We start from the raw sequence: 24,319 nt of genomic DNA on the forward strand, positions 1-24,319 counted from the left end.
GGAAAATTTCAAATTTTCCAACTTAGATACTTTAAAATAAAATGGGGGAAAATATCTGTTCATAAGAGTGTGACAGTGTAATATCTGAATAGCAATATACATAGTATTATGACATATAAATTTGACTGAAGTTGCCACTAAGCTATTATTACCTTGTCATTTCACTGGTTATGTTATCTTTGAATTCTCAGCATTTGGGGCAGAAATGTCAGTGCTTTGGCTTCAAAGTATGGCGGCTATTTTGCTTCTAATCTAGTTACTATTCATGCCTTGTCATTTTTTTAGATTCCAGGAATTAAAAACTATGTCTTTCAATGGCTTGGAAATTTTTCTAACCCAAAAGGAAAATAAGAGGTTGAGATCCAATATTTAAGATCTACTATATTTATGGTTTGGTGTCTGCTCATTCATAAGTAATATTACTCATTCATAAGCAATATAACAGATAATAAGACCTATAAAGTGGAAGAACTATAAGCAGAATATTGATGTAAAGGCATTTTACTTCCAAAGCTAAGCACAATGATACTACACTTATCTAGCTTTTCTTTCTATCAATATGAAGGAAAAACTGCAAGTAGGAACAATTATGTGAAAATAATTTAAAATAAATTTAGTCTAATATTCTGTCAGAGCTTTCTGTTTTGCATTTATATGAAAAAAATTTACTTAAAAATTCCTTGGCGGCAATCTGTGCCATCCATCTGTAACTAAAAGTAAAATAAACCTCTGAAACTCTGGGAATATGAACATCTAATATAAACTAAATTTATAAATTATTTCTACACTAATGTAGGGCAAATAAATCTTTTTCAAATTTAGTATCGTTAACCTCACTAGAGATAAAATTTCTTATAGTTAAATCTATCCTGCACATTGTACTTAAGGTATTGACAGATGTAATTTAAAAAGCACTACTAGGTACTATTTTTCAGAACCAAGAGAGAGAAATCACTGAAAGCTAAAAAGTACATGTAGTGAGTATGGTTTTTTTTGGTAGAGAGAGAGGGGGGGAGAGAAAGAGAAGTGTGAGAGAGCACAAACATGTACTTAAATTATAGACCTGTCAAAATAGCGTGAGTACCTGGAAAGATGTTTAAAAGAAAATATCTTGGCAGTCATCTGAAAGAGCCTTGTGATCCAGGCAACAACGCATGCAATTTTCTGAAGGACCAATCACACTTGTCCAAATTGCCTGTCTTCTACAATATATAACAGGCTTTAGACATGAGTAACAAACATCTCCCAGATGAGTGTGTTGGCACATATTAACAGTTGGAGCTGAGGAAGATTGGATATGATAAAATATAAAATATCTGCCTCAGAGTTTGGGTTATGGGGCCAGGGCACAGTTAGATCCTTACGTAAGGATCACTGTTTTCAAAACACATTATAACGAAAACGCAGAGGGCTAGCTATACCATTGACAGGATCTGTATCTGGAGTATTTATTTATTCATTTCTGCACATTTATAATGTGACTTTTAAAATTATGCCATGAGGATTGATTGAGAATTGGAGATGTATGGGTTGGAGGAGAGAAGTCTCAAGAGGGGCTGTGACAGCTGACTTACATTATTTGAAGAATTACCACATAGAAAAGGTATAATGCTTGTTCTTCATGGCCCCATAGGGCTGAACTAGCAGTAATGGGTAGAATTTGAATAGGCAGATTTAGGGAAAACTTCTTAGCAGGTGCTAGTGATTATAGCAGAAAACTCACTTCTTAGTATCCGGATTGACTTGTTCCCTACATTTCCTAACTCACCAAGAACTGAGTTTTGTTGGAGCCAGACTTTAAGGAACTGATTGTTAAATTTTCTTTTATTTCTCAGAAAGTGGCAAACACAATAAATTGGGCCTTGATTTATTGTTTAATTGATTGTCTAGACTTATGAATATGATGGAGAAAATGTCAATGTCAGTAATTCAGATTAAACTTAATTGTGAATATTTTTGAAAGCTAGTTATTAAACACTTATCAACACACCTCTGAATAATAAAGGTCCTTAAAATATTCTTGAAGGTGAAAATCCAGTTGATTTCATACTTAAAAATCATACTGTGAAATTGCATGTTGGGAATGGAGTAAATCTTATGAGTAGAAAAATGTGAGAGATTCACAAGGCTACTCTTGAAAGAGCTCAGTAAGTTCAGCTTGAATGGGAAAGAGAAGATTTATTGCATAATTAAAAGATGTTTGATGTGGTATGTGGAGTTTTACAGAGGGGCATGAGGATCAATTGGTTTTCCAGAGACCCTCAAGACATTGTATTCCATAGAAAACAGTGCATTTGATGTGGTTTTGATTGTAGTCTCTTGCTACCTTCTGTTGTCAGATTGCCATAGTGTGGATGACAAAGGATTGATTGGTCACAGGAAGGTACAATGCAAGGGGAGTACTGATTTTGAAATCAAAGTTCAGATGGTTCAGATGAGATCTCTGACCACCCATTATTGACTTCAGGAAAATCATTTAATCTCTCTAGCCGCTGTTTCCTCATATGTAACTTAAGAAGGTTGGACTAGATAGCCTCAGAGGTCCTTTTTAGCTGAAGATCCATGAAAGAGCAGCTAGGTGACACAGTGGGTCGAGCACCAGCCCTGAAGTCAGAAGGAACTGAGTTCAAATCTACCCTCAGACACTTAACACTGCCTAGCTTTGTGACCCTGGGCAAGTCACTTAACTCTAATTGCCTCAGTAAAAATGAATGAATGAATGAATGAACGAACAAACAAGAAAGAAAGGAAGAAAGGAAGAAAGAAAGGAAGGAAGGAAGGAAGGAAGGAAGGAAGGAAGGAAGGAAGGAAGGAAGGAAGGAAGGAAGGAAGGAAGGAAGGAAGGAAGGAAGGAAGGAAGGAAGGAAGGAAGGAAGGAAGGAAGGAAGGAAGGAAGGAAGGAAGGAAGGAAGGAAGGAAGGAAGGAAGGAAGGAAGGAAGGAAGGAAGGAAGGAAGGAAGGAAGGAAGGAAGGAAGGAGGAAGGAAGGAAGGAAGGAAGGAAGGAAGGAAAATCCATGTAGCTTTCTTTCAGGAATCAGTGATGGTAGTGGGAAATGAAAGGGTACCTGTGGAGTTCAAAACCAAGGTTTGTTAAAAGAAAAAAGGGGGAATTGGTTATCCCAAGAAAGCAAGCAGAAATAGGGATCTGAGGAATAATAGCATGCCATGCAGATAAATGGATATGTGTAGTTGAATAGGTTTAGTTGAAGTTTCTAGCATCCTTCTAAATGGGAACATATGAGTTCTATTATATGGAACCTTTGCCAGTGTAAAGCAGAGCTCCTTAGGTACTTATTGCTAAAGGAGTTTATTAATTGCCATGAGCAGACATGTGAAAAATTTTTAAACACCTTGACTCACCTTTCAAAAGATTGTAGAGTGATCAACAGCACAACAGTTGTCTCTTCAGGAAACATCTTTGCTACTGTAGTGTTTCTTCATAGTCAGCACATCAGGAATGAATACCTTTACCTCAATCTTGTATCGAAGCTTCAAGAGAAAGAATAGATAGTCAGTTTCCTAGATTTAAAAGATTTTGACATGGATGAAGACACTGGCCACTAATGAAGTCCAGAATTGCTGTTATTGCTAATGGAAGTAGTAAATTTTTCTATCTCAGGCTACACTCTTTCCTTTGACCATCCTTCTTACCAGGATCCAATGACCCGGACAACAGAAAAACCCAAATACAAACATTTGAAAGGAAATACAGCCATTTTCACTTGAAGAATTTGACTATGATTGTGTGTTGTTAACCCCCAAATTCTCTAACAAAGATGAAAACAATTATAAAAAGTGTCAGGCAGAATAGACTGAATAATTGACATGCAAGCCAAAGAACCAAATGCCTGATTTGTAATAGTTTTATTTGTTTGTTTGTTTCTTTTTCTCTTGTTTTTATCAAGCAAAATGAAACTAAAAGCAAAAGTATGGTCATACATTTAAAAAAATTATTCGGGCTGCATTCCCAGTCTTATAGCCAAGGTCCAAGGAAATGAGCTTTAGTTCACCTTCTTAAACTTTACTTTTTACCTACCTGCACTTTGGGATCTTTGGGGTGTCTCTCATGCTTGTCTAATCAGACAGGAGAAGGCACTAACATTAAAGGACTTCTGAGGGATGGGGGGGCAATAGTTAATATTTGAAGAAAGCCAAAGAAGGCAGGAGGCAGAAGGAAAGGAGAACATTTCAGGTATGGAGGCAGCCAAACAAATATAGAGTTGAGAGAATGGAGTATCCCTCTTAATGGAATGGTAAGCAGGCCAGTATCACATATGGATCTGTAAAGAAGAGTAAAGTGTATAGAGACTGGGAAGCTAAGAAAGAGTCAGGTTGAAAAAACCTTTAACAGCCAAATACAGGATTTTTATATTTGATCCTGAAGGAAATAAGGAACCACTGGAGTTTATTGAAGAGAGAAAGAATATGCCATGATTAGATTTTTGCTTTAGGAATATCATTTTGATAGCTGGATGGAGGATGGAGTACTATGGGAAAACACTTGAGGCAGGGAGACTGATAAAAAAAGGAGTGAGGTAATGAAGGCCCATACTAGAGAAGGGGGAGCTTCAGAGGAGAAGATGGTGGTGTGAAACATCAGAGATGTTGTGAAAATAGAATTGAGGAAGATATCAACAGACTGGGTTTTACATAGTAAGTACTTATTATGAATCTATTGAGTCTTCCTTGTAGTCAGCCTTATTAGGTAGCTTACATGGTATATAGGTGATAAAGAAATCCAAAAAAGATTTTAGAAGTTGTTGAGTCCAGGTACTTATTTCACAGATGAGGAACTGAAACCAGGGAAGGGAAGTCACTTGCCCAAGACTGAACAGGTATAGTTTGTGGATCCAGGATTTGAAACCAAACCTTCTAATGCCAAATCCATATGTTCTGTGGTATTTATTTTTTGGGAAAAAAAAATAGAAAGATCAGAATACAGCTCTTAAGTCTACAGTATCTTTCTTTACCTCCTAGTAGGTGTCTACAAATAGAGCATGGAAACTACAAGAAATAAAGATAACTTACCACAGTGATTTGTATGCTGCATAGTGACAAAGTGTTATTTTCTGAAAGAGATTGTAAAAAAATTTTTTTTTGTTTTTTTATTAATTTTTATAATTATAACATTTTCTTTGACAGTACATATGCATAGGTAATTTTTTTTTTTTTTTTACAACATTATTCCTTGTACTCCCTTCTGTTCCGAGTTTTTCCCCTCCTTCCCTCCACCCCCTCCCCTAGATGGCAGGCATTCCCATACATATTAAATATCTCATAGTATATCCTAGGTACAATATATATGTGCAGAACCGAATTTTATTGTTGTTGTTGCAAAGGAAGGATTGTATTCACAAGGTAAAAATAATCTGGGAAGAGAAACAAAACAAAACAACAAAAAAATAGTTTACACTCATTTCGCAGTGTTCCTTCTCTGGATGTAGCTGATTCTGTCCATCATTAATCAATTGGAATTGGATTAGCTCTTCTCTATGTTGAAGATATCCACTTCCATCAGAATACATCCTCATACAGTATCATTGTTGAAGTGTATAATGATCTCCTACTTCTGCTCGTTTCACTCAGCATCAGTTGATGTAAGTCTTTCCAAGCCTCTCTGTATTGGTCATTTCTTACAGAACAATAATATTCCATAACATTCATATACCATAATTTACCCAACCATTCTCCAATTGATCGACATCCATTCATCTTCCAGCTTCTAGCCACTATGAAAAGGACTGCCACAAACATTTTGGCACATACAGGTCCCTTTCCCTTCTTTAGTATTTCCTTGGGATATAAACCCAGTAGTAGTACGGCTGGGTCAAAGGGTATGCACATTTTGATAACTTTTTGGGCATAATTCCAGATTGCTCTCCAGAATGGTTGGATTCTTTCACAACTCCACCAACAATGCATCAGTGTCCCAGTTTTCCCACAGCCCCTCCAACATTCATCGTTATTTGTTCCTGTCATCTTAGCCAATCTGACAGGTGTGTAATGATATCTCAGAGTTGTCTTAATTTGCATTTCTCTGATCAATAGTGATTTGGAACACTCTTTCAAATGAGTGGAAATAGTTTCAATTTCATCATCAGAAAATTGTCTGTTCATATCCTTTGACCATTTATCAATTGGAGAGTGGCTTGATTTCTTATAAATTAAAGTCAATTATCTGTATATTTTGGAGATGAGGCCTTTATCAGAACCTTTAACTGTAAAAATGTTTTCCCAATTTGTTACTTCCCTTCTAATCTTGTTTGCATTAGTTTTGTTTGTACAAAACCTTTTTAATTTGATGTAATCAAAATTTTCTATTTTGTGATCAATAATGGTCTCTAGTTCTCCCTTGGACATAAACTCCTTCCTCCTCCACAAGTCCGAGAGGTAAACCATACCATGTTCCTCCAATTTATTTATGATTTCGTTCTTTATGCCTAAATCTTGGACCCATTTTGATCTTATCTTAGTATGTGATGTTAAATGTGGGTCCATGCCTAGTTTCTGCCATACTAATTTCCAGTTTTCCCAGCAGTTTTTGTCAAATAATGAATTCTTATCCCAAAATTTTGGATCTTTGGGTTTGTCAAACACTAAATTGCTATTTTTATTCACTATCTTGCCCTGTGAACCTAACCTATGCCACTGATCAACTAGTCTATTTCTTAGCCAATACCAAATGGTTTTGGTGACTATTGCTTTATAATATAGTTCTAGATCAGGTACAGCTAGACCACCTTCATTTAATTTTTTTTTTTTCATTACTTCTCTTGAAATTCTCGACCTTTTGTTGTTCCATATGAATTCTGTTGTTATTTTTTCTAGGTCATTAAAATAGTTTCTTGGGAGTCTGATTGGTATAGCACTAAATAAATAGATTAGTTTAGGGAGTATTGTCATCTTATATTCGCTCGGCCTATCCAAGAGCACTGAATGTCTTTCCAATTATTTAAATCTGACTTTATTTTTGTGGCAAGTGTTTTGTAATTTTGCTCATATAATTCCTGACTTTCCTTTGGTAGATATATTCCCAAATATTTTATACTATTGACCATTATTTTGACTGGAATTTCTCTTTGTATCTCTTGCTGTTGGATTGTATTGGTAATGTATAAAAATGCTTAGGATTTATGTGGATTTATTTTGTATCCTGCAACTTTGCTAAAATTCTGAATTATTTCTAATAGCTTTTTCGTAGAGTCTTAAGGTTCTCTAAGTATACCATCATGTCATCTGCAAAGAGTGATAATTTGATTTCCTCATTTCCTACTCTAATTCCTTGAATCTTTTTCTCGGGTCTTATTGCCGAGGCTAGCGTTTCTAGTACTATATTGAATAGTAATGGTGATAGTGGGCAACCTTGTTTCACTCCTGATCTTACAGGGAAAGGTTCTAGTTTATCGCCATTATATATGATGTTTACTGAAGGTTTTAAATATATGCTCGTTATTATTTTAAGGAATAGTCCATTCATTCCTATACTCTCAAGCGTTTTTCGTAGGAATGGATGTTGGATTTTATCAAATGCTTTTTCTGCATCTATTGAGATGATCATATGGTTTTTATTAATTTAATTATTAATATGGTCAATTATACTAATAGCTTTCCTAATATTAAACCAGCCCTGCATTCTTGGTATAAATCCCACTTGGTCATAGTGTATTATCCTAGGGATGATTTTCTGAAGTCTTTTTGCTAATATCTTATTTAAGATTTTAGCATCAATATTCATTAAGGAAATTGGTCTATAGTTTTCTTTCTCAATTTTTGATCTACCTGGTTTAGGTATCAGTACCATGTCTGTGTCATAAAAGGAATTTGGTAGGACTCCTTCAATCCCTATTTTTTCAAATAGTTTATATAGCATTGGAGTTAGTTGTTCTTTAAATGTTTAGTAGAATTCACATGTAAATCCATCTGGTCCTGGGGATTTTTCCTTAGGGAGTTGGTTAATAGCCTGTTCTATTTCTTTTTCTGAGATGGGACTATTTAGACTACTTACTTCTTCCTCTGTTAATCTGGACAAGCTATATTTTTGAAGGTATTCTTCCATTTCACTTAAGTTATCGAATTGATTGGCATAAAGTTGAGCAAAGTAGCTCCTAACTATTGTTCTAATTTCCTCTTCATTAGTGGTGAGTTCTCCCTTTTCATTTTCAAGACTAACAATTTGCTTTTTCTCTTTCCTTTTTTTAATCAGATTTACTAAGGGTTTGTCTATTTTGTTGGTTTTTTCATAGAACCAACTCTTACTTTTATTAATTAATTCAATAGTTTTTTTACTTTCAATTTTATTAATCTCACCTTTTATTTTTTGAATTTCAAGTTTTGTGTTTGTCTGGGGGTTTTTAATTTGTTCCTTTTCTAGCAATTTTAGTTGTAAGCCCAGTTCGTTGGCCCTCTCTTTCTCTATTTTATGCAAGTAGGCCTGTAGAGATATAAAACTTCCCCTTATTACTGCTTTGGCTGTATCCCACACATTTTGGTATGATGTTTCATTATTGTCATTTTCTTGGGTGAAGTTATTAATTATGTCTATGATTTGCTGTTTTACCCAATCATTCTTTAGTATAAGATTATTTAGTTTCCAATTATTTTTTGGTCTATTTTCCCCTGGCTTTTTATTAAATGTAATTTTAATTGCATTGTGGTCTGAAAAGGATGCATTCACCATTTCTGCCTTACTGCATTTGATTTTGAGGTTTTTATGCCCTAGTATATGATCAATTTTTGTATAGGTTCCATGAACTGCTGAGAAGAAAGTATACTCCTTTCTGTCTCCATTTAGCTTTCCCCAAAGATCTATCATATCAAACTTTTCTAGTATCCTATTTACCTCTTTGACTTCTTTCTTATTTATTTTGTGGTTTGATATATCTAATTCTGAGAGTGCAAGGTTGAAATCTCCCATTATTATAATTTTGCTGTTTATTTCTTCTTGCAGCTCTCTTAATTTCTCTTTTAAGAATTTAGATGCTGCACCACTTGGTGCATATATGTTTAATATTGATACTGCTTCATTATTGATGCTACCCTTTAGCAGGATATAATGCCCTTCCTTATCTCTTTTAATTAGATCAATTTTTGTTTTTGCTTGATATGAGATGAGGATGGCTACCCCTGCTTTTTTGGCTTTGCCTGAAGCATAGTAGATTCTGCTCCACCCTTTTACTTTTAGTTTGAATGTATCACCCTGTTTCAGGTGTGTTTCCTGTAAACAACATATAGTAGGATTCTGACTTTTAATCCAGTCTACTAACTGCTTCCTCTTAATGAGGCAGTTTGCCCCATTCACATTTATGGTTAAAATGACTAATTCTATATTGCTTGCCATCCTATTAGCCCCTGCTTATGCTTTTCCCCTTTCCTTCCCTCTTATCCTCCTACCCAGTATTAAACTTGTGAACACCACTTGCTTTTCACAGCCCTCCCTTTTTAGTATCCCTCCCTCACCTTAAAGTTCCTTCCCTTATTTTACCCCTTTTCCTCATAATTTCTGTATTCCCTTCCCCTTAGCTTACTCCTTCCCTCTCACTTTTCAATGAAGTGGAAGAAGTTTCACCATAAATCGAATATGTCTATTGATACACACTATGTTCATCTCCCTCCTTTCTTTCTCTCAGATATAATAGGTTACCTTTGCCTCTTCATGAGATGTAGTACCACCACTTTACACTTTTTTATGATATAATTTCCTTTCCACCTCTAGTTTCTAGGACAAATTATACATATGTTCTTTACATATTTTTATGGCAGAAGTATAGTTCTCAAGATTTCTTTTTACCTTTTTAGAAATCTCTTGAGTTCTGTATTTGAAGATCAAACATTTTATGTAGGTCTGGTTTTTTCATCAAGAATAGATGGAATTCATTTATTTCATTAAATGTCCATCTTCTTCCCTGGAAAATGATAGTCATTTTTGCTGGGTAAGTTATTCTTGGCTGCATACCAAGTTCCTTAGCCTTTTGGAATATCATGTTCCAGGCCCTGCGTTCTTTTAATGTGGACGCTGCTAGATCCTGGGTTATCCTTATTGTGGCTGGATCCTCCATATCTGAATTGCTTTTTTCTAGCAGCTTCCAATATTTTTTCCTTTGTCTGATGGTTCTTGAACTTGGCCACTATATTTCTTGGCGTTTTGATTTTAGGGTCCCTTTCAGTAGGTGATCGATGAATTTTTTTCAATGTCTATTTTACCCTCTGTTTCCAAAACGTCTGGGCAATTCTCTTTGATAATTTCCTCAAAAATAGTGTCCAAGCTCTTTTTTTCCTCACATTTTTCAGGGAGTCCGATTATTCTCAAATTGTCTCTCCTGGATCTGTTTTCCAGGTCTGTTGTCTTTCTGGTAAGGTACTTGACATTCTTTTCAATTGTTTCATTTCTCTGGTTTTGCTTGACTACCTCTTGGTTTCTCCTTGAGTCATTCATTTCTACTTGTTCAAGTCTAATTTTCAATGATGTATTTTCTTCACTCACTTTTTTTATATCTTTTTGTAATTGTCCAGATGTGTTTTTAAGTGAGTTTTTTTTCTTCTATGGAATTTTTTTTTCCATTTCATCCATTTTATTTTTTAGAGAGCTGATTTTTTTATCCAGCTCACTAATCCTGTTTTCCTTGGAGTTGTTTACCTTTTCCAATTCACTAATCCTGTTTTCCTTGGAGTTGTTTACCTTTTCCAATTCACTGATTTTGTTTCTCAGTGATTTGATCTCTTTATCCACTCTGGATAACTTCTCCTGGCTCTCTTTCCAAGCTTCCCTTTCCTTTTCCCATTTCTCTTCTAGCTCTCTTATGAGAGCCTTTTTGATTTCCTCTAAGAGAGTGTTTTGTGTTGAGGAGCAGATCATATCCCCCTTAGGGGATTCCTCTGGGCACAGTCTGTTTTTAGTCTCCTCAGTATTTGAAGTCTGCTCTCTCTCCATACAGAAGCTGTCAATGGTTAGAGCCCTTTTGGATTTTTTGTTCATTTTGTCAAGAGCGGAATCGAAGAAAACAAATTGACAAGAGAAACAATTGGTCTGTTTTTGGGGGGATGGAGATGGATGGTGTTAATGGGCTTCCTCTACAGATTGGGGGTAGGGCAGCAGATAGCCACTAACAGGACAGCGATGGCTGGGCTGAGTCTCTGCTCTGAGGCTCTGAGTACTCGGAGTCACTCCAGGTGGGGGTTGGGGGTGGCCAGGTTCCGAGAGATGCTAGCTTTCCGGGGTTTTAATCTTCACCTCCGGTATTTATACCCTCTCTGCTCCTCCTGGCTTGCTGCCAAGACGGAATATACACAGTGGGGTAAAAGTCTTTTTGCAGAAACGGCAGAGATCATACCCCTCCCCTTCTCCGGGTCTGAGCTGTGTGAGCTGTTTGTCTGGCTTTGGCTTGCTTGCCCTCAATCTGAGCCCAGTCTCTTCAACCCTCCCCTAAGCAAACATAGACCTTCTCTGGCGAATTTCAAGGAAGTCGTCTGTTGGTGATTATTTGTGGGTTTCTTTTCCGGTCAAGCATTAATTCTGAGGCTTGTCATGAAGTAAGTTCTGAGAGAAAACACGGAGCTCAAGCAGCTGTTTGCCTCCACACCGCCATCTTGGCCCGAAAGTCCGATTGTAAAATTTAAAGTGCAGCTGGCCCTAAGAGTCTACTACTACTCTCCTGTTTTTTGCCATTGTTTTTTCAGATTCTTCTGCAGATGTTGGGGAGGCTGATATTAGCTGCTTTTCCCTTCCTGTGATCATGGCAGGAAACTCAGAATAACTTGGTCATATTAGGAGTATATAGTTGATATAGCTTTACCCTTCACCTGTATACAATGCAGGGACTGAAAAGGTGTTGGTATATTTTTCAAGTGCAGCTCAGCTTCAATCATACTTACAGGATCTTATGTAACATTAAATATTGCTCCCTTACCCCCACCTCGGCAATGTAAACATGTTTATGCTTTCATCCTTTCCTTTCCTCTTAATCCCCTTTTCTGTACCACCAGCCAAACTTGGTTTTCCATTTTTTAGGTCACATTCTTCTAGTTAATCATCAGTATATACTGCCTGTATAATTCATATGTTCTGTAGTTAGCCTTATAATAGTCAAATTCTTTTATGTTCCATCTTGTTGTTCATTCATTTCATTCATGTTTGATTTTCTGTGAACCTTTGGGGTTTTCATGACAAAGATATTGGTCAGCCATTTCTTTCTCCAATTCATTTTACAAATGTGGAATCTGAAACAAACAGGGTTAAGTGACTTGCCCAGGATCACATAGCTAGTGTGGTCAGATTTGAACTGACAAAGATGACTTTTCCTAATGTTAAGCCTATTATTCTATTCATCACACCACTTAGTTGCCCTGTGTTCATGAATCCCAATAAAGATTCATGTATTAATATGCCATTAGAATTGTGATTTGGTTCAACTGTTCTGGTAAACAATCTGGAATTTTGCTAAGAAGATCCCAGTACAAGGTAAATATATATCAAAGAGTTTCAAAGATGGAAAAGAGGTCTCTTATATGCCAAAAGCAGACTTTTAAAAATATATCTTTTTCATCAACAAGGACATTATTGATCTAATTCTGACAGTTAATGAGATGCTTATTCTTCTATCCATTTACTTTTTAGGGGAAGTATAAACAGCTTGTTTAAATAATCTGATTAGAATTGTTTATTGTGGTACTTTTTTTGTTTAAAGAATTGAAAATGTAGTAAATTCCCCTTGATTAGGGAATGACTAAACAAGCTATGGCATATAAATGACTTTTGTTGTATAAAATGATGAATATGACAAATATAGAAAAACATGGGAAGACTTATTTGAATTGATACAAAGTAAAGTGAACAGAACCAAGAAAATATAAAATATTTGCAAAAACTATAATAATATAAATAGAAAAAATAACCAAAAAATTGAAAGTAAATTGTTTGTGTAATTATAACAATAAAGTTTGGCCCCAATGAAGAGATATGAACAAATACTTTATTCTTTTCTTTGTAGCAGTGGGGAAGCATAGGTATAAAATACATCATACCTGTCAAACTTCTTTGATAACCAAGTTTGTTCACCAGCCAACTAAGATTAGTTACTTCTGCTGAATTTGTTGGTATTGTTTTTCTTTTACTCTTTATTATAAAATATGACCCTAGAGATGGTGAAGAATGAAATTAATGTAAATGTAAAATTAGTTAATGTAAATATAAAATTAATGCAAAATGTAGAAAAATGAAAGGTTAATTTTAAAAATTTAAATGAAAAAGTGATAAAGGATTGTCCATCAGTGTTGGAAAATTATATATTCTTCTAGTTTTTTTTTCATTGTATTTATTAATTATTGCTTATTTCTTTTTCTCTTCCTCTTTTTTTTTTCTCTAAATAATTTTATTTGTTTTGTAGGATGACTCTTTTGGGAAAAGAAGAGATAGAAGAGGAAGTTTAGATGACATAAAAATAAAAGACAGCAATAAAAATTTACTGTACAAAAAGTGGGAAAAGATCCCTGGATATCCATTGAGCCCTTGTCATTCAAATCCCATCTCAACAATTAAAACATTGATATAAGATCAAGTATTCTGCCCTCCTCAGGCCAGATCTTTAGAGTATTGTAGTTAGCAACCCATTCCAAGAAAGGTGTTGCTAAGCTGCAACACTACCAGAGGAGTGCCACAGGTAAAATGTATGGGATGTATGAATAATGGAAAATGTTTCATACCAAGATTATTTGAAGGAACAGAGTGAGAAGGTGACTTGGAGTAGCTTGAGGGAAGGAAGGGGCTTAGAGCACATGTATTTAATTACTTGAAGGGCTGCCACATGGGATAGGACACTCAGCTTGTTGTGTGGCATGCCAGAGACAGTAGTATCAGAATAGACTCAATCAATTTTTAGAGTCATTTTTAGGCCTCTGAATATGAAGAATGGTGTGGGGGGAAAATTGTCTAATAATCAGAGCTTTCCAGAAATGGGTTTCCTTGTTGTTTATACGATACAAAAGAGTTCATATTCATGGACAGGATGAATTCAATGGCCACTGAACTCCTGACTGGGAGAGTTCATGACATAAGAGATGATTTCCACACAGAGAGGGCAAAACTAAGCTTAGGTAAACAGGAAGATGATTTTCCCAGAGAGATCCTTTTCACGTGAACTTGCTCTTCCTTTTGTAGTAAAAATCTTCATTTTTAAAGAAATGTTTCTCCCTATCTGAAGATGCCACTTCATGTGTCAAAAAATACAGCGTATGCCTCCATTAGGTCTGTGTCACTTATATATCAATCTCCTTCTCTTTTCCCCAATTTCAGACTGATCCATGGAGGACAGCTGCTCAATGGATTAGCAGGCCCAACAGTAATGAACGCTGCTCCATTCCTGTCCACTACATGGTTTTCTGCAGACGAACGAGCTACTGCCACAGCGATAGCCTCTATGCTCAGTTACCTTGGTGGAGCTTGTGCATTCCTAGTTGGCCCACTTATTGTTCCAGCTCCTAATGAAACATCACATCTACTTACCTCCGAAAGTAATAGTATCCATATTCAGGATCGGATAGAGATGGTATTATATGCAGGTATTTTGAAATTTCCTTCTTTCTCATTGCATTTCTGTATTTTTTACCTCAATCATTAAATTAGCATTTTCATAAGCATTTGCAGGAAAATTCCACTGTTAAAACATATTATTGCTACATGGATGGTAATTCCTTCTTTTTTTTGTCCTTCAGTTTCACTTATTAACTGATGTCCTTTTCAAACTTGGGGGTAGGGGCATCCTCTTGAATATCTTACTGACACCTAACGCTAAAATCATTGATAGCAACATGATCAGTGTTATGTTAACGATAGCAGCGTGTTAAACCATGAGGTAAGGTCACCTTGGATGCAAAAATATTTGAGTTTTGAGTAAGAAGGTCATTTAACTTCTCAGTGGTCCCAGGCAATGCTCTTATAAGACTATAAATGACAAAATATTTACTGATAGGAGCAGCTAGGTGGCACAGTAGATAGAGCACCAGCCCTGAAGTCAGGAGGACCTGAGTTCAAATCTGGTCTCAGACATTTAACACTTTATAGCTGTGTGACCCTGGGCAAGTCACTTAACCCCAATTACCTCAGCAATATTTATTTGTTTGTTTGTTTGTTTATTTATTTGCTGATAGGCAGGTTAGAAGTAGTTTCCACCACTGAAGTTATACTAAAGAAATCACAGCTTTAGGTAGATAATCAGTAACCACTTTTTAAGTACTACTTGGTGACCAGCAAAGACAGCCATGTCCCCTAGGATTGATATTATTGTGGAAGAGTTATAAAAACAACTACATTTATTTCAGCTATATACAGGGTAAATTGGAGGCAATAGAAGAAAGGTACTAGCATTAAGGGGAACTGAGAAAGACAGTGGTGAAATTTGATCTGGAACTTGAAGGAAGCCTGAAGAGATGATAAGGCAGGGAGAGCATTCCATATATTTGGGAACAACCAACAAAAAGGGGTAGAGATGGAGAACTGTGTGTGAGCAACAGCAAGAAGACCCATGGTGCTGCATCACAGCATGTGGAAAAGAACCAAGTGTAAGAAGAGTAGAAAAGTAGGTAAGAGGTGGCAAAGAGCTTTAAAAGGCAAACAGAATTTTATATTTGATTTTAGAAGTAAAAGGGAGTTACTGAAATTTGTTGAATAGAGGGACATGGGCAGATCTTCGCTTTAGGAAGGTCACTTTGATAGCTGAGTGAAGGATGGACTAGAGTAGGGAGCAGCTTTGTGGCAGGCAGGCCCACCAGCCGGCTATTGCAGTAATCTAGGCTTAAAGTGATGAGGGTCTGCACCAAGTGACAGCTATGCCAGTAAAGAGAAGGAAGTGTATTTGAGAGATGTTGTAAAGGTAGAATCAGTAGAGCTTGGCAGCATATTGCGTCTCTTAGTGGAGTGAGAATACGAAGTTATGAATGATACCTATGTTGTGATCCTGGCAGGTAACACCTTGATATTAGCTGCAAGATTAGGAAGAGGGAAGGTTTTGGAGAAGAAAAATAATGAGTCTAGTTTTGTACATGTTGAGTTTAATATGTTTGTGGCACATGTAGTTTGGATAGATAGTTGGAGATTTCAGATAGGCAATCAGAAGAGAGGGAAGGGCAGGAAGGCTGAATTAAATAGATCTGAGAGTCATTTGCAATTAACATCTTCATTAATATTGAATTCTTTGGGATCTAATAAGATCACTAAGAAAAATAATTGTTGTTTGTCCTTCCGGACCAATGACATCACAAGATTAATGTCTTAACTTGCTCTTGAGGAGCAGAATTTCATAATTTCACTCTCTCCTCCAGAGTCATCAAAGTCCAGTAGCAAGATAAAGGTCAAGATGACTAGAAAAGTGGGTAACTTGATCTTTCTAAATAGAACTCTTTCCCATATCTCAGTTTGTCTGATGCCATGCCCATTCAGTCAATGAGTAAGGACTGGATAAGAATTCAGACAGAAGGTGGTTTTGGAGAAGAGAAAAGAATGGAGAGCAGAACTTGGCAAACAGGCGATGAAAATGCAGCAAAGGATACTGAAAAAGAACATCAGATCAGGTAGTGTCAGAGGCTGCGATGAGGTCAAGAAGGATGAGGATTAAGAAAAAACCAAGAGGGGCAGCTAGGTGGCACAGTGAGCACCAGCCTTGAATTCAGGAGGACCCGAGTTCAAATGTGGTCTCAGACACTTAACACTTTCTAACTGGGTGACCCTGGGCAAGTCACTTAACCCCAGCTTCAGAAAAAAAGAAAAAACCAAGAGATACCTATTAAGAAAACATTGTTGACTTTGGAAGAAGCAGTTTCAGTGAGATCAAAAGCAAGATGTCAGGAGTCTAAAAACAGAGTGAAGTTAGCAATTATAGACAGCTTTTTCTTTTCTTCCTCCCCCCCCCCCCCAAATATGTGCAAACATAGTTTTCAACATTCACTTTTGCAAAACCTTGTGTTACAAAATTTTCTCACTCCCTTCCCCACACTCCCCCAAACAGCAGGTAATCCAAAAAATTTTAAGCATGAGCAATTATTCTATACATATTTCCCCAATTATCATGCTGCATGAGAAAAATTAGATTAAAAAGGGGGGAAAATGAGAAAAAAAAAGCAAGCAAACAAAAAAAAATTCGAAAATACTGTGTTGTGATCCACTCAGTCTGCACTGTCCTGTCTCTGGGTACAGATGGATCTCTTCATCACAAGACCATTGGAAGCAATCTAAATTACTTCATTGTTGAAAAGCACCACGTCCATCACAGTTGATTATCACAATCTTCTTGTTTCTGTGTATAATGATCTCCTTCTCTGCTCATTTCACTTAGAATCAGCTCATGTTAGTCTCTCCAGGCCTCTCTGACATCATCCTGCTGATCATTTCTTATAGAACAATATTCCATTATAGTCATATACCATAACTTATTCAAACATTCTCCAATTGATGGGCATCCACTCAGTATCTAGTTTCTAGCCACTACAAAAAGGGCTGCCACAAACATTTTTGCACATATGGGTCCTTTTTCCTTTTTTATGATTTTTGAGATCTTTGAAGCATTGCTAGATCAAAGGATATGCACAGTTTGATAGCCCTTTGAGTATAGTTCCAAATTGCTCTACAAGATGTTGAATCCTTTCACAACTTCACCAGTGTCCCAGTATTAGTATCCCAGTTTTTCTACATCCTCTCCAACATTCATCATTAGATTTTCTTGTCATTTTAGCCAATCTGAAAGGTGTATAGTGGTACCCCAGAATTGTCTTAATTTGCATCTCTCCATTCCAGGGTTTCTCAAACTACGGCCCACAGGCCAGATGTGGCCAGCTGAGGACTTTTATGCAGCCCTCTGGGTTATGGCAAATGGGCTGAGGGGTAGAGACAGAGTGGGAGGTTTTGTTTTTACTATAGTCTGGCCCTCCAACAGTCTGAGGGACAGTGAACTAGCTCCCTATTTTAAAAGTTTGAGGATCATTGCTCTATTCAATAGTGATTTAGAGCATTTTTTCATATGACTAGAAATGGTTTTAATTTCTTCATCTGAAAATTGTCTGTTCGTATCCCTTGACCATTTGTCAATCAGAGAATAGCTTATATTCTTATAAATTTGAGACAGTTTTCTATATATTTTAGAAATGAGACCTTTATCAAAACCCTTGAATATAAAAAATTTTCCCCAATTTTCCGCTTCTCTTCTAATCTGCATTGGGTTTGTTTGTAAAAAAACCTTTTTAATTTAATATAATCAAAATTATTCATTTTGCATTTCATAATGTTCTCTAGTTCTTCTTTGGCCATAAATTCTTTCCTTCTTCACAGATCTGAGAGGCAGACTATCCCTTGTTTTCCTAATTTACTTATAGTGTCCTTTATGTCTAAATCATGAACCCATTTTGACTTTATTTTAATATAAGTTGTTAGGTGTTGGTCAGTCCCTAGTTTTATAGACAGCTTTTTCAAGGGGTTTAACTACGTAAGCAAAGAGAGGTAGAGAATAATAACTAGTAGGAATGGTTGGATCAAGTGAGGGCTTCTTAAAGATAAGGGAGTTGTGGACATGTTTATAGCCACCAAGGAAACAGTCAGTCTCTAAGCATTTATTAAGTGCTCACTGTCTGCTAGTCACTGTGCTGAAAAAAGTCAAGAAGGGACTTGAAGGCAAGTCCTTTGCCTTCAAAGAGATCACAGTTCAATGGGGAAGACAGTATGCAAACAGTTATGTACACCCAAGCTATATGCAGGATACAGGATAAAAAGAGAAAAGACACTAGAATTGGAAAAGGCTTCTTGAAAGAGAAGATGTTATTTTTTTCTGATACTTGAAGGAAGCCAGGAAAGCCAAGAAAGACAAGAGAAGAGGAGAAAGATCATCAGAAAGATGGGGCACAGCCAGAGAAAATGCTGGGAGACAAGAGGTAGTGTGTCACATTCAGGAAACTTTAATAAAGACAATTGTTACTGGATCACGATATTTTGGAGGGGTAGAAAGTATGAAGATTGGAAAGATGTAGGAAAGTTGTAAAGGGTTTGAACAAGAAATAGGATTTTGTATTTGATCCTGGAGATGATAGGAAGCCATTGGTGTTTATTAAGTAGGAGGGCAACATGTCCAGACTTGTGCTTTAGGAAAATCACATTGATGACTAAATGGATTATGAACCGGAGTAAGGAGATATATGTAGCAGGCAGACATATTTGGAGCTTACATTTTCCCCCTTTTTATTTCATTCAATATTAACAATGGAAAAAGAAGCTAATGAACAAAATTTTCATCCTTACATCTTTCAAGTATTTTTAGAGTATTTTGACATGTAGAGAACGCTTTGTTGCCCAGATAGCATTTTGTTCTACTAACTCAAATTTTTTTTTTAATATTCAGTAAACACTAAGGACTGGGGAATTTTGTCTATTCTTTAAACCTTTCAGTCAAGACATAATCTATAGAATATCAATTACAAAGCCCTTCTTGTTCCTTCATCAGTGATGCCCTATGTGTACTTAAAAGTTTTTTAGTGTTGTGAAAGTAAACATGTAGATTAATAATTATTATTCTCTGACCCATTTTTCTTCTTTTTTCTATTTTTCTTTCCTTGGTAGAAGGGAAGTCTGAGAAGTCTTACATATCCTTTCTTCTCTCACATATCTTAAGAACCTATTTCTGAATAAAGTAAAAAGTGTACAACAGAGAATAAAGGAAAACTTATAAGGAAGCAAAGAAAAGATAGACAGTTCTGAATGCAATATGTAGTATAGGTTTTCTTGAATATTTTGAATCTTCTCTTATGTTCTCCTGTCAGGACTAATTTTTTTTCTTTTTCCATTTTTGTATTTAAGTTTTAAATAAATAAAAACATTTAAAAAAGAGAATCTATCTGCATATCCACAAAATCATATCCCTTCCAGTATAAGCTTTCTCTTTGTACACTAGGTGTAATCCAACTACATCTCATCTTCATCTATTTGTCTTGACTTTTCTTCATTGCCATTTGTTCAGCATGTACAATACTATCATGGTATAGTCTAAATAGCAAAGATAGTTTCAACATCCACCCTTGCAAAGTCTTGTATTCCAAATTTTTCTCCTTCTCTCCTTCCCTCCCTCACCCCAGACGGTAAGTAACCCAATATAGGTTAAACATGTGCAGTTATTCTTAACACATTTCACATTTATCATATCCTTCTAGCATTTTAGTTATACTGGTTAAATGTCTTTAGGAAATGAATGAGTGGAAAACATTTATTTAGTGCCTCCTGTGTGCTAAGTACTTCTGAGCATGGGAATACATATTTAAAAAGTTAAGAGAATTCATACTCATAGGAAATTTACTTTCTAATATTTTTAGGGAAACAAAATTCAGAGAAAAGTTTTTTTATGTTTTGAAAAGTCACAGAACTGGCAAATTAACCCGTAGGAGAAAAAATTGACATACCTTTTCTGGTAGCAATGACAGTATTGATATAATTGTAACAGCTGTTGAGATGTGTATTCTTTTATCATTTTCCTTTTTGTGTGTAAACAACTTGTTTAAACAACTTGGAGTTGTTTTAATTGCATATATCTTTTTCTCATTTTTAAAAGTTAATTTTTATATTTGCTCTAACACATCAGGATTTCCACTATATTAGATAATTTGGAAATGACTGCAATATTAATAATAAGCTTTATTATCTGGTAAAAATGTCCATTTAAAAAATGTAGTTTTGTATTCCAACATATTTAATCTTCAGCTCTTTTCTCAAAAGAAATATTTATTATACACGAGATATCTGTGTAGCCCCAGGTCTTTAACCTCTTTTATTTTATTCCTGATTCACATTTTCAATATATTTTTTAACTTCTAATGTTCATCATTGAAGTCACAGAATGTTAAGGTATAAGTTGATTTAATTTAAAGGGCTTTATCAAGTACAAAGAATTTTTCTACCTTCAAATTCTTTACAACAGTTGTATAAGCTGCAGTTATTTTGAGGATCACATTTTTGCCAATGCTTATCATGCCAATGCACTTTTAGTACAAGATGACCACCTGTCATCTTGAGAGGACAGAAGGCTGTCCTCTGAAATTATGTTTCTTATTGCATCTGGATGCACAATAAAACCAATACATATGCCAATATGTACAAGATGACTGACCAGAATAAAGGACATATTGAGATCAATGCTCAAAATGAAGTTATCTTACTCAAAAAGAGAGAAACTAGAAGTGAGGAGGCTCCTTAGCATAGTGTTCAAGTAGAGTAGGTAACTAAAAATGGATTACCATCCTGATCTTAGGGATGGTAATGAGGGGAAGCCTGATTCCTAACACATCACACAACAACAACAGTATAACAGAAGAGAAACAGCTAAAGAAAAAAGCACAAGAAAAACCAAGCAAAAAATTTTAATAAAACTTTGTAGTATTATAGAACTACAGAGTTCTCTTACTGTAGAGTAATGGTGATGTAAAAAGAAACAATACAAGCCTGTCCCACGAGCTGGACTTGAGTAGATAAGTGTACAGTCAAAGAAATTAAGCAAAAATTGGCAGTGCTGTGAAAATCACACCATCAAATAAAAAAAGAGCTAGAAGAAAGCCAAAAGATCAGCGCTGTGTTATATAGCACAGGAACCTTTGTGCATTCAGTTGACCTTATCTAGAGGAAATTACTAGGGTCAGAATCTAGACAAAGTAGAACACATGGATCCGGAGAGAAATGTATAGGGATTGGATGTTGCAAGTTGTAGAATGTCAAGAATTTGAGTTTTCTTGTCCTGCTTCACTGTGTGATGCTAGATTTTCAAGATTTCTTGTCACCTATTTCTCTTGAGCCTAGAGTAAAGTAATTGTGTGTATTTCCATGATTTCTTTCTAAAATAAAACAATAATTAGAATAGTCATTAGATAATCATCTATGAACTTGACATAATTTATTTTCTTTTTCTTCCACTCATCTACCTTTCATTTTAAAATTTAAAACAAAAGTTGTTTTTGTTTTTTTCTTTGATGTTTTGTTTTTGCATCACCTAGATATTCCTCTATATTCTTCTCTCCTCCTTTTCCCTTTCCTCCCAAAGAGCCAGCCTGAAATATAGAAAAGTAGTTTGCATGACCATACTTACCTATAAATTTCATTAAGGAAATTGCTTTCCTTGTTTCTGTAATAATACTCTGTTATTATAGTGCATTACAGGTGCAAAGCACTTTCCCATTCATTTTCTAAATTGATTTCTACAAAATCCTATGGAATTGAATCCTGTGTGTAAGAGATCAGAAAGGAAGTCAGCAAAGTCCCTCCTCTAGTAAGTAGCACATTTGAACCTGGGGATCATGACAGCACAATTGATTCACTATGTATTCTACCATTCTGTCTTTTCAAAAGAGGTGAGAAGAAATAAACACAGAGGTTTCAAGTAACTAAACAAACTTTTGAAAGCCTAGTCATGCCCTTAAAATGCATAAAATTAACAAAATTAATGCATAAAATTATATTACTGCAATATTTAATGTAATTTATAAGTAGTAAAAATGACATTTCATGGAACTCCTTAGTGGAGTAAGTACTTAGTGGAGTACTAGTAGTAGTAGTAGCTCCCTTTCATATAGTGCTTCAAGGGTTGAAAAGTGAGTTACATATATTATCACATTTGATTTTCATAACAATCCTGAGTGACTTTCCCAGGACACATACATAGCTCAGAAGCAAGAAAGAATTAGAAGTCTGGTCCCTGACTGAAGTATAGCCCTGTCTGTTTTCTACTCTCCATATTGCAACACCATTGACAGAGCTTTGGTTTGGATCCTATTTTAAAACTAGAATTTGAACAGTCGCTTCTCAAGTATTGGAACATTGTTAAGGGGCAGGCTAATTCTCCAAGAGCCTTCACAGCTGTGAATTATAAAATCTGAAGGAGTTGCAAGGCAGCCTTTGCTGGCCTTTGCTGACACAGTGTTGCGGACTGGGAATGAAATAAATTGGAGGCAGAAGGAAGAGGAGAGAGGTCAGATGACGCAATGACCTCTGAACAGCAGTTGCCTCTCAGTCTCCTTGTATCATCCTCTCCCAAGAGGAGATCCATTCTGGGTTGGATCTCCAGCAGCCACTGTCAGGTGGCTCCAGTGTATTCCAACAGCTCTCCCGTGTATTCCAACAGAACATGAAAGATATAGTTAGTGGTTTAGCCATCTGTAATCATGGACTAGCTTCTTATCACAACCATATTTCAGGACTTCATCTGTCTTTTTTAATTTTAATATTAACTTAAGTACATATAATTATAACAGTAAATCTTCAAACTAATCCATTTCTTAATTGTACCCTTGAATAAAGTGCTTTATATTTAAATTTGTACAGGTTTCATTTTATGAACAGTATTTTCTTTAAAAAAAAAAAAAAAAAAAGGAAACTAACAATCATCTCTTGCAGGGGCTCTTAAACTGAGATTTTTTTGAAGAATATATTTATTAACTGTATTTCATTAGTATTGATATCCAACATATTTTATGTATTTTAAAAACATTACTATGAAAAGGGGTCATTGGGCTTCACCAGATTTGTTGAGGAGTCCATGACACAAAAAAAGGATCCCTGATTCTAGTCCCTTTGGTTTTTATTTTATAATCAAGGAATGTGAGAGCCAGAGCAAGTAATCACGTGATTATTTAGTACAGAGTCATGATTGAAACTGAGGTGTCCTGATTCCATTCCAGTGCTTTTCCTTCTATTCTGTGTTTTTCCTATAGAACTACTGTAATTTATAAAATTAATTTTCATAAATCATGCTTTCCCATTGACTTCTGTTATTTTCATTTCTGATTGTTATCTAATTAGCGATGATTCTTAACATTTCATCCTTCTTTAAATTTCCCTACCAAGTATTTAAAGAATTGTAAATAAACACTTAGATATACTGAACTATAGGAGTTCCTAATTAGGGCAACTCATTTCTGGAGGGACAATGCTCTTATTAATATGCATTATTCTTCAGTTTATGTTATGTAATTTATGAAAGTTTTAATTATATCTAACTTTTAGAAATTCAAAATTTGTTTTTTTTAAATAAAGAATAAGTTTCCTTTATCCTAAGTTATGAAGAAATGAGGAGTTAACCAAATATCCCTATTAAGCCATTAAATATTTGGATTATCAGCTTTCAAAAGAATCAGAATATAATAAAATATATTATAAATATTATTAAAATGTAAGTATATATAAATAAAACAAAATATCCAGACTATCTATAATATAATTTAGTCTTTATTTTCAAAGAATATGACTAAATCTTAACAGTGCTTTTGTATTCATTTTGAGTGCCAGTTCTCATTATAGAAGTCTACAAGATGTAAATG

The 24,319-nt window shown here is 35.4% G+C and overlaps 1 protein-coding gene across 1 annotated transcript in view; it reads left to right on the top strand.

Moving 5' to 3' along the window:
• The window catches only part of SLC49A4 (solute carrier family 49 member 4), a 152,499-nt gene that overhangs the window by 32,280 nt on the left and 95,900 nt on the right, over window positions 1-24,319 (top strand). The window contains exon 3 of the mRNA XM_074301394.1: window positions 14,286-14,551. Within this exon, the coding sequence (XP_074157495.1) occupies window positions 14,286-14,551 (266 nt within the window). The remainder of the gene's footprint in view (window positions 1-14,285; window positions 14,552-24,319) is intronic.

Source organism: Sminthopsis crassicaudata, chromosome 3, assembly GCF_048593235.1.
Source record: "Sminthopsis crassicaudata isolate SCR6 chromosome 3, ASM4859323v1, whole genome shotgun sequence".
NCBI classification, from domain to species: domain Eukaryota; kingdom Metazoa; phylum Chordata; class Mammalia; order Dasyuromorphia; family Dasyuridae; genus Sminthopsis; species Sminthopsis crassicaudata.